The following is an 11,629-nucleotide window of genomic DNA, read 5'->3' as shown; positions in this document are numbered from 1 at the left end:
GTCATACGATAGCACATACAGTGGAATCTCGTTGATGCGATTCTGCATAATACGTTTTTTGTATAAGATTTTTTCCTTATATAGGATTATTTTCGGATAATACGATTTTCGGATGATACGTTTTATTTTCTGGTTTCCGTGAAGATCGTATCACCGAGATTCCACTGTAGCTCGATGGAGGATCGCTTGGTCAGGGAATATCAGCTCTTGGCTTTGCCTTTCAGAGTGTAGGAGAGGGGGCCCACTAGCTGTGACTCGTATTTTGTTAGCTTTTTGCTAAGTGTATTGCCAAAATGAAAGATGGAAAAGTGTGAAGGCTAAACAGTGCCACCGATATCGATGGAGCTAAAGGTTAAACTGATGAATTGTGTTACAAAGGAAAATAACACTTAAGAATGTGGTGACTATAGTTACCTGTGGCTTTTCACTTCTTGCATGAATGATCGCATGAATAGATCGGCGCTTAACACAATATACCGTAGAATACCGTATATACGAAGTCTTCCGAATTTTGGCGCGTCACATTTGGTTCTCGTATTATAGTCAGATACTAAGGTACTTGAGAAAATTTTTGCATGTTCCTCGTTTCTTTTATATAGACAAATATAAAGTGTTCATTAATCTTATTACATGCTGATAACAATATTCCTTGTTGATTTAACAGCTCCGAAATTGAATGTTATTATCCGCTCATTTTAGTATTATATGCGACACTTTCAGACACATGTCGATACATTTTCTGTAAGAGATGCGATAGGCCGTAAGTACCCTAATTTGCCTGACGTAGGCAATGGGGTTCTCCGATTCGCTGAAAACGTAGGGCACGCGGACAGACAGCTGAACTTGCTGTATTGGACTTGCGTACAGCTTGGCGAGCTGGAAAAGAAAGAAAAGAACATACGAACGGATCAACTCTGTGTCATTTCTTTTTTGTGTGTGAAATGCACAAAAGCTGTCATTATAAATAAATAAATAAGTAAATAAATAAATAAATAAATAAATAAATAAATAAATAAATAAATAAATAAATAAGCAAATAAATAAATAAATAAATTTTTATTATCAACAACACAAAAGTGCATAAAATATTTAGACAGATAGCCTAATGTGTGTATGACCTGTCCAATAGAATATACAACAAAATATGCGCAAGTCAGCTAAAAGGGGAAAATTATGCGAACTGCGAGTCGTCTTGAATAAAAATTGTTGAATTTAAGAGGAAAGTACAATTGCAAGTGACTGTTGGCAGCAGATTTAAAAAGAAAGGGGGCTGTTTGTAGCATATTAAAAAAAAAAGTTACGAAAAAATGCCAGAATGAATACGTCTCCGAAAAATTGAACTACGCACAGAACTTTGTACTTCCACAACAAAAGCAGATATCACAGCCTTGTCAACTGCATCTACTCTGTCGGGATATGGGGGGGTGCCCACTCCTCCCTGCCTCGACACACCGAGCCCCGCGGTTGGCGCATGCCTGCGCATCAACCGCGGTCCAGTACAAGCTCGAGGAAACAATAGACGACAACCACGTGTACACTCGGACAGCATTTATTACGACTGCAACTAACACTTCGAGCAGGCCAGCTAGCTATATTTGACATCGCTGAGGGTTCCCTCGAAGAGAATAATACACTGGGTAAAGAAGGACTTCCAGCTTACCAACTGGGGAATACGGGCGGCCGTGGCGTTTGCCGCGGCAAGAACGCGGTTGACTAACCACGTGCGGGAATACGGGAGCGGCGGCGGAGACTTCCGCCGTCGCCGCTTGCTGGAGACTACAGTGTACTAGAACACTATATTGGAGACCAAAGAGACCCGGGCGATATCCGCGTGATCTCACGTGACCCACACGGTGGTGCTAGGGAGCCTACATGCAAGCGCTGTTTTAAAACAGCGCTTGCATGTAGGCTCCCTAGGTGGTGCGATTCCCGTGCGCCTCCCGCGGAAGGAAAGTCCCCTCTCCCTGGCACGCATGCGCTTGACGCGACGTTCGCTGTCCGTGCGGCGGTTACGGGACCCGAGGATTCCCACAACTCTAAGTGGACAAATCAGATGCATTAGTTAACAGTTTGCGTCAGATTGTTACTTTGCTTACGCGAGGTTTAGACATTTCCTAATTACAAAATAGCGGCAAATTTTAGAACGAATTGTATGCCCCTTTGATCCGCTTTAGGCGCTCTGCAATGTAAACATTTTTTATACCACTATTGCGGACTGATAGGGCCGTAAACTTGATGCACCATATCCTGAAATTTCGATTTCCGGCAGAAATCCAAAGTCTTCCATGCGGTTGCTGAAATTTCTTTTAAATGTTAGAAATGTTGTTCAGAATAGTTGAGCGGTGTCAAATGAGAACTTTTTGTTGTTTCACATGTGTTAAGCAAGAATAGTAAGAACTAGAGGTTTTTCGTAAGCGTAAGCCCTGTTCAGAGTAACAAAGGTACCAAAGACACCGATAAAAAGGATACTTACGACAAAACCGTGTTCCAGTTGAATATTCTTTGTCTCTGCATTGAAAGTGACTACTTCGGGCTTGGCTTTCCTGTGTAAGCACGGAGAAAATTTGTTTTAGTAATTTAAGCAGTTCGATCTGAAAGAACGTTGCATATTCTACTAAAATATATTCAAAGCTACCGTGATCTTACATTAACGATATGTATCCATTAATCCATTTGTTTGCTTATGTTATATCGTTGTAGCATGATGGTGCAGTTAACGAGTGCTTTATACAAAACAAAATTTCTTAGTTTGCAAGAACGCACAGAAAGCAAGCAAGATTAAATTTATACCCAACATGTCTACGCAATGTCGTACATGTGCGAAAGTTTCCAGCAAGGGCATTATGAAATTATTAAAGCAATGTAATAAAGGTATCATTTTCTTGGCAACACAATATCACGTCCGCGGACATCATAACTGTGATACATATACCCCAGTAGCAATACAACTAATCGGCTAATTAATATTTTAATTATATCTAAGCCACATATGACGCAATTGCGGAATAAATCCGGTTAGTTAAAGTTCAAGGCGCATGCACTTAATATAGGAATCGTGAGAGAGCACCAATTTCGATTTACGAGTATCCACCCCCAAGCTCACGACGAAATGTATTGGTGTTTCAGGTACTGTTTTTCTAAAAAAAAGCATTTGTTATACGCACTACATGTAACTGCGGCGTAAATAGTGGCAGGCATTAGGGTTGAACCATAGTCTCAGAATATCCAATAAATGGACCTACTGCAAGCACTCGCCGGTGTTAGTACAGCGAAAGTTTCACAGCGTGCTAGCATGTGACTCGACAACAAAATAGGTCACGGGTGCAATATCTTCAAAAGTGATGACAGAGGCGGCATTTCTAACAACGTCCTCTTTATATCTTGAAGCATACGTCTTGCAGACGTCAAATGCAAGCCGCCTTGAAGACGTCTACACTGCAGCAGCTACATTGAGCATTAGCTGGTACTACGTTAGCCAAGCTTGATCAAACTGGCTAGTAGCCAGCTTGCGCTTCATGAGCGTAGCTCGCTGGCCAACTCACCCAGACATCGAGATGTCTGCCTGGTGTACGAAGGGCAGCGTGATCACGACCTTGTTGTCGTTCGGCGTTGCTTCCTCACTGGTCGTCGTAGCTTCGGCGGTCAGGTTGAAGGTGTCCTCAACTTGGCTCATATCCAGTTTCAGCAGGAAGAACGCCTGCAGTAAGCGTATGTAGCAAGTAGAAAGAGCATAGTTAAGTACAGTAGTAGACGCACTGCCACTTGACAGTCTTGCCTTGCGATTGCGCTCATATATAGCCGTCCTTGCGACTCAATTTCATCATATTTTGAAAATGGCCTCACAGATTACCATCTTACGTTAAAGGTTTAATGCGGGATGGCTACGCACTCAGCTCTTGATATTAGAGATCATGTTCGACGGCTTGTGAATTTTAACGAGATGTTTCCGCATATAACCACCAGACTTCACGAGTGCAACTTTGCAGAGTATAGAACCGTCACGAGATGTTGTAAACTGTCTGTAAACCGTAAGTCCGCCAACCACGTCAAACACATTTTGACCGGGACTGCACCACGGTTATTGCGCAGGGTAAGAGACGCGCCGACGCCGGGCAACACAGAAAAAAATTGGAGGACGCTTAAGCTTCGCCTTTAAGAGTACAACATGATAGCGTCATCGGAACCCGTTCGCATTGCATCGTTCGCATACGGCAAGTAGGCTTCATTCATTGCAACGCTGAACGTGGGAAAGCCAGCTTACAAAGACCAAGCTTATACCGATCCCTTAAAGTCGGCTTCACTCTTAAACAGAAATGCATTCCTGGAAAGACGTTTTCCCAGGGGCAATATAAGTGGTCTTATATTAAAATATGAAGGCCCTAGCACCTTCTTTATTATTTTATTAATTATTTGCTATTGCCCCGACGCGCGCGCGAGTCCAAAACGAATTAGCAGGTGAAGTCCCAATTTGACCTGCCCAGCATGCGTGCGCCATCTGGATATCATTTTCGCAAGTACCCGAGAGCGCGGCTGTAGTTCTGGTAGAAATGCCGGAAAAGGGGTTTGTGTTTGGGTTTCCTCGTAGCAGAATTCGGGTTTCTCGTACATTCAAATTACAATCCGACGCCGAATGGTAAAGTCGTACTGTGCCATTTTTCTGACAGATTTCACTGTTAAAAATTCAATTTTTGTTCACCAAAACCTTGCACCACGTGGAGGGCCTGCGCGGTCGGGGTGGTTGGGGTAGTTGGGGATGATTTTCTCCGCCACCGAGCCGACATCGCACGCCGGTTGCCGACGCCGCATTTTCTGCGACACGGGGCCCTTAACGCTATCGCGTTAGTACGTCGGAGGGGCGTTCTATGTGGCTGCCGCCTTAGGCCCTTCGAGCCGTATGTGTGTGGGCCGCCTTTCCTGCTGTCTTTGTGCAATACGTACGTTTCTCGAAGGTCGGAGCGGGTTCCCAGCGTCGCAGACAATGAGCGACCTGCGGCGGGCCTGGTCCTGCTGAACACTGCAGCGGTCCTTGTTGACGACTCGCACGCGGTCCGGCAGTGTAACCAGCACGCGGGCCAGATACGCAGGGTCCGTGGCGCCGGCGTTTTCGAGAAAAAGTGACACCGAGAGATCCCGACGCTCGCCGACCATTAGCGGGGATCCACTGTGCAGGCGAGGCGGCAACGGAAACGTGCAGGCGCTTATAAGAACAGTTCTCTGACCACTTCCTGTCTTTGCGTAACACGATACGACACGGCAACTTTATTTACACAAGTATAAAGAACACACCTTCCTGGGAAACTGGCCATAAGTATATGTCCGCTATAACTCCCGTTCCTACACGATTGTTCTTCAGTAACAAGGAACGCCATGAATTACACCGATGAGTGTTAAGAAACGTGAGGAAAAATGGACGAAATTACAAGGCAGAGAGAAATGAGACTCCAAGTATAACGGAAGGCTGTTGAAGTTTCATGATTGAGGCAGGTGCAAAAAAAAAAAAAATCCACGCCGAAATATTGTATTTGTTCTTAAAACACCTCCAAAACGCTGTTGCTGTTAAACGGAAAATGGCAATTACACTATACGAGCATTAGCATCAGGTTATATCACTGTACTTCAAATCACTTTCCTCGGCGCACAGTCGCCCTAGCTTTTTTGATTTCACGGTACTTACTCGTAGCCGATAATATTGACGTCCAGCTTCAGGTCCGCCCGACAAACTTCATCCGACCCACAGCCATGCTGATACGGAATCTGCGTAGCCAGACACAACCGGCAGCATGCGTTCCATAAGGAATAATATTCAACGTATTTTGTTTCTTCGTTTATTTAATGTCATCTTGCTAATGAACGGAATGAAACGAACAAGGACTCACCGTTTTTGTGACGGCAAGCGGGAACCCCCTGTCGGGAACCGGGCAAGTAGGGCACCAGCGTTGGTCACCGGTGTCTCGCAGCCGGTACTCCATCCGCACGGCGAACGGTATGAGCGGATCGATGAAGGTCTCCTGTGGAACCGCGAAAGAGGAATTCGACGAATCCAGCCGCTGCCTGTAACTTTTGCCTTCCTTCCATGCCATGCTTAGCTCTTCCGATGATAAACTTGTTTCAATAGTATTCAAGTATAGGTCGCGGTCACGGTGACAGCAGTCATAATTGCGCCGAGCTTGATCGCTTCAGAGAATGTTGTTCCCTATCAGCTATGCTATATGATAAACGGGCCGAATATCTAAATACACAGTTTCTGGGTGGTTACAGGTTGGCGTGAACGCGCTCAGCAAACCTTTACAGTTCCTTTCGTTTTATCATTTTATCGATTGTGTCACCTACTATAAAGCTGTGCCGCGGTACCTTACGGCGTGCGCTTGTGTGGTACATATGCATACTTAAAAAAAACAAAAACAAAAAAACATGAGCGTGTACGCGAACTGAGTTACGTGCTAACATTTTGACCAGTCAACTCGTCTTTGTCAATGCCGTATTTCCTCGCGCTGACTGAGTTAAGTGAACACCACCTATAGACTAGTCTAGTCCAACACCACCTAGACTAGTCTTATAGACCTAGACTAGTCTAGGTGAGTTGGTCAAGTCCGCTGGCTGACGTGTTGGAACCAGGAACATATTCCGCGGACAGTTTCATTTTTTTTTTTTTTTTTTTACTCACGACCTCCGCATCCCGTGTTTACCTTTTCATACCGTGTATGCCTTGGAATTTCTGTGGGGGTGAAGCAAAAACTCACGTCTAGATAGACGAGCCGGCTTTCGCACGTCGTATGTCCTTTCCTCGCCTGCACCAGCGAGCTGTACTGGTCGACGCGATCTTGGTCGCGGAACATGAATCCTCGCGCGGGACGGTTATCCGCCTTGCGGTTCACGTCCAAGGTCAACTCTGTCTCCACGTCTGCGAGAGAGCAAAATAAACACGGCGTACAAAGTCAGAATCGAAAGTAATATTTTCCCAAGACTCTGGTGCGTCACTGTTAGCGCAACGCCAAATTAAAACAGGACGTCTTTCCAGTTAGTCTCGCTGCCTTTCCTCTGTTTCTGTCTCACTATCTGTCTCACAGTCTCATCATCGCGTGCAATTTTCTGTATGATCTCCGTTGTTACGTGACCTCTTCTTGTTTTATGTCTGCCCTGAAACAAGTGCGCCACGACATGTGTCAGCTGTACAGTAACCTTCCTGATTCACAAATTTTGTGGTGTTTTTTTTTTTTTTTCATGTCACAGGTTGAGAAACAGCTGTCATACGCGTCAATATGTGCGCGCTTTTCTTGGAGGCTCCCTTTTTTTTTCGGAGCGACGGTAACCAAGCAATATCTGTATCAAAGAATTGCTGTGACATAGTTATTAGCGCGAACACGGCGTAAAAATGTTGGGACTAGACAGAGCGCTAGTCAATTATTATGTCACAGCAGTTGCATCAACATCAACTATCCCAACTCCCCTTGTCAGTATCAAAGAAGTCGCATCGCCATTTGGGATCAACTCCTCTTCTTTTCGCCTGCTACATCTGCACTTGGCAATATGTTAAACGCGCAAATCGTGCCACGTGCACCACCGCTATGAGGCAATATAGCTGTGCATGGAGGATTACCTATAAATATTTTGAAGGGACATAAATTATTAAGACCAAATGTTGTAAAATGTGGCATATGACACCAAGCTCAAAAGAAACTTAAATTTGCGCGGTGTGATCGAGGTGCCGAAGATGAGATACTTACCGGCCGTATTATTGACAAATTGTCCAGAGTACTCGATGCAGGTATTGAGCTTGAAGCACGAGAATTTCGATCCACCGGAGATTTCGCATTTACCCATGTCGGCAGTGATCATTCCGACCTCGGGCGTGATGACGCCTTTCAATTGCGCAATCGGACGAGATCTGAAACCAAAATAAATATTTCAAAAACGCGATTTATATATACCTACGAGTAGCAAGTATCCACCTTCCATTTGTACGTAATTAGAGATAGCTTTGTACGTATTAACGCGATTTCGTAACTGCCGGAAACTAAGAACTCACCTAAACAGCACGGCGTTGTCCGCCATGTAAGACCCGACCAAGACGTCTGTGGCGAAGCAGGCGAAAGCAAATACCAAGTTAAGGACTGTTTCTTGTAAGCCATTCAACAGAAGGAACTCGTGCAACAGCAAGAAGTGTTGAAGTACTCAGAAAGAAAAAAAAAATTAACAAAGTTGGCCTGTATTTCAAAAAAAAAATTGATAATAATAACTGGTCGTTGTACGCCATGCATTTTATTACACTCTAGTATAAGAAATACTATAGACATGCCTCATGTCGACGTAATAATGACGGCAAACGACACGCTGAAGTACGGTACGATATTCAGCATTATACACTTCACGTAGCAGGTACAGTCGGTCAATAAACCTTACGGAACACGTGATCTGTGAAAAAGCCGAATTTCCGCCATACCTGGGCACTTAGTTCACAATTCAAAGTTTCAGTCTTACAAATTAACACAGCAGAAATTCACATTTTTCGTAGAACCTGCGTCCCGAAAGCTTTTGTGACCGAGTAAACATTCGTTCTGCCAAGCAAACACTATACAAAAGGCTGTACCGCACCCACTGCCAACAACAAAAAGCGGTTACACGTCGTGAATGACGATTTCATTTTAAACAGAACTGAAAGCAAGCTCCATATGTGACTTTAATTACAAAAACAAGAAAGAAAAAAAAGACATAATAGCAACCGGCCGAGTCAATGACTGCGCTTAGCAACTCCATTGCAATATATACCCCAGCCATGCAACAGAACAATGTTAACATAAGCAATGCTCAAGATTTGTCTCCACTTGAACGGCACACTGCAGTGTTGTCGCTTTGTGCCACTGCATGCAAGTGGACAAATTCATTCCATGCCTTTTTTTCTGTGTGTATCTGAGGCCTCGAGCGTGATGTCACAAGTAGCCGTGACGTTTCAATGAACCTTGATGTTGCAATGACATCCACACATATAGCTCATAACTGCTTAGCGCAGCAAAAGGGAAACAGAAACCATCGGGGAATGATTGTCCATGTTAAGCAACAGATTCGTAGTGTAAAACTGCTGAACAGCATTTTTTGTATAGCCTCCACTCGAGCGCCAGATTATTGTGAAACTGAGAATAATCACAATAACCATTAAGATAGAGCCGTCAACAACTGATCGCCGCTTTTCACAGAACCGACGAATACCTATAACACTTTAACGCCACAAGGACGCCGAAAATAACGCTCAGACACAGAGCGTGCGCAGAAGGTCGCTTACCGTCGTAGTGGTTCGCGTCGACGTCCAGTCCCTTGGAGATGCTGATGCCAAATCCTTTCAAGGGCGCCCCGATGCGTGACGACACGGCGCTCGCGTCTATCCTCTGCGCAAGCAGAACGGAAACAAAAGAATGAGGGAGAAAAATTGCTCTTTCGAGGTAACGGCGAAGTTTCACATTTAGACCTGAAATGACGGTCGGAGGGACGCACGAGGACCTCGTATATACTTGGAACTGTGATTCTTGCCGTGATTACAGATTTAAGATCGTTTTCATTGTGTAGCGGTGCACAAACAGCATAAGCTGAAGGAACACTGTTGCATACACCTGACGAGGCAGTTGCCCATTTCAAGGCTTTGTGTCCAAATGGAACGAAGACCGGAAGAACGAGCGCCCAACATAACAAGATAATGCGGTTACCCCGGGCGGCGGAGGAAGTTCAAGGCGGATGCCGTATTTTCTCGCGTCAAATGTGCAAGTTGTGTAATCGCTAGCAAGTGGAAGTATAGTAATAGGAGAAGAGTCTAGCTAGTTAGCGCCAATTCATCGTGGGATTAAGAGGAAGCTTTAGCTCGGGGGCTCCTGTCTAAATTTTACATGGGAAATGATAAATCGTTTTTCTCGGCAACCAACGCACCAAATTTGATGAAGTTTGTTGTATTTAAAAGAAAAAGTTAAAGTCTAGTGAGTGCTGGTCGCGAGTTTTTGTTATAGGCCGTCAAGTTATTAATACAAATTGTTGAAAATCGGACATTTGCAGAAAACGAAACTATCATGTTTACAACTCTGTAACTCAGCAATGAAAAACGATATCAAAATTCTCTGAATGGCATCTAATAGTACATCTAAAGGGACAAAATTGATGTATAGAACATGTCTCCCAAATAGACCACTAATATGTGAGCAGAAGTTTTGCAAAACCCTTGTAGACAATGTCACAAATTCACGTAAGATATTAATTGATATTTTACATTTGTCCGCTTTGGATGCTCTAATGGATGCAGTTTAGAGAACTTTCGTCTCTGTTCTTGGTGCAGAGCAACGGGTTTGTAAACTTCGTGCTTCTATTTTTTTTTCTCAAGCTTACCAATTTTTGAAAATTCCTTTAAAAAAAGTTGTCGCAATTTCACCTGAAAGGCGAAGCATCAATTGCGATAGCAAATTTGTAGAGAGCTATACGGAGTAATGATATTAGCTTTATCAGCTGTATAAACTTGGACATGCAGCAGCACCGGCAACACGCAGAACTGTTGTCGATGCCGCCGGCGTTTTGCCCGCGTTCGCTCAAAATGCGTGCGGCGTTGGTGACTGTTGCCGGAGCCTCTGATATAAATAGGCACTTGATGCCGCAGCTAAACGTCGCCTCCCTTCCCTCCCCCTCCCCCACGGCCTCTCGCGCGTCGGAAGAAGGCGCGTTTGCTCTACATATATGGTGATTGTAAAGGAGGAAAGAGACGCCTACTTCTGCAGCCCTTAAGTGAGCACGGCGCAGAACGCGCGTTTGTTCGCCGTGCGTTCACTCCCCGTGAAAGCGCGCGCCCCTCGCGCCCTTTTACTCGCACATACAGCGTTCGGCGCGCGGCGACGATTTCATCTCCACTGACGTCATACGGAACCTCACGGCGACGGCGACGGCGACGCCGACGACAGAAATCTGCTTTTGAGTGTCCATATAAGTGCTATCGCAATAAAAGAAAACAATTAAGGCGCACGATAACGTTTTTTGTTTTTTCCATGAACAGCTGCCCATACTTGTTCTATATTTATAATTAAGAAAGCTTTATTTATTCGGGCCAAGTAACTCTTAGAATCATAAAATAAAATAGGTCTATTTCCTGGCACGCGCGCATGCAGGCGGTTCGGCTCTGTAGCTTCCACAGTGCTGTCAAGAAAAGCTGTCGCCGAGTATAGCAGCGCGCAGAACTGTTGCCGACGCCGTCGGCGTTTCGCCCGCGTTCGCACCGAACGCGGCCGGTGTCGGGGCGCGTTCGGTGCTTCAAGGGCGCGACTCGGAGGTACTCGACGAGATCAGAACGGGACACTAGTCGAGCAGCAGCGGAAGTCTTTACCACCTTCTTGCCTCGCAACCTTTTTATATAATTAAGCATTTGGTGCCGCAGCTAAACGGCGCCTCCCCTCCCTCCCTCCCGTCCCCCCACGGCCTTTAGCGCGACGGAAGAAGTCGCGTTTGATTATTAAAATTGTCGCAGTTTCACCTGAAAGGCGAAGCATCAATTGCGATAGCAAATTTGTAGAGAGCTATACGGAGTAATGATAGTAGCTTTATCAGCTGTATAAATTTGGACATGCAGCAGCACCGGCAACACGCAGAACTGTTGTCGACGCCGTCGGCG

General features: G+C 45.1%; 1 protein-coding gene across 2 annotated transcripts in view; it reads right to left on the bottom strand.

Annotated features, from left to right (window-relative positions):
* Positions 1–11,629, bottom strand: part of LOC119442818 (integrin alpha-5) — a 74,431-nt gene that overhangs the window by 20,188 nt on the left and 42,614 nt on the right. For both annotated transcript variants that reach the window (XM_049662408.1, XM_049662410.1), the window contains exons 13-22: positions 9,278–9,380; positions 8,027–8,072; positions 7,725–7,885; positions 6,741–6,901; positions 5,877–6,008; positions 5,675–5,754; positions 4,939–5,161; positions 3,543–3,697; positions 2,474–2,543; positions 769–876 (exon numbers count right to left, since the gene is read on the bottom strand). In XM_049662408.1, coding sequence (XP_049518365.1) covers positions 769–876; positions 2,474–2,543; positions 3,543–3,697; positions 4,939–5,161; positions 5,675–5,754; positions 5,877–6,008; positions 6,741–6,901; positions 7,725–7,885; positions 8,027–8,072; positions 9,278–9,380 — 1,239 coding nt within the window. The remainder of the gene's footprint in view (positions 1–768; positions 877–2,473; positions 2,544–3,542; positions 3,698–4,938; positions 5,162–5,674; positions 5,755–5,876; positions 6,009–6,740; positions 6,902–7,724; positions 7,886–8,026; positions 8,073–9,277; positions 9,381–11,629) is intronic.

This window comes from Dermacentor silvarum, chromosome 2 (assembly GCF_013339745.2).
Source record: "Dermacentor silvarum isolate Dsil-2018 chromosome 2, BIME_Dsil_1.4, whole genome shotgun sequence".
NCBI classification, from domain to species: Eukaryota; Metazoa; Arthropoda; class Arachnida; order Ixodida; family Ixodidae; genus Dermacentor; species Dermacentor silvarum.
This window is presented reverse-complemented; position numbering and strand designations above follow the sequence as displayed.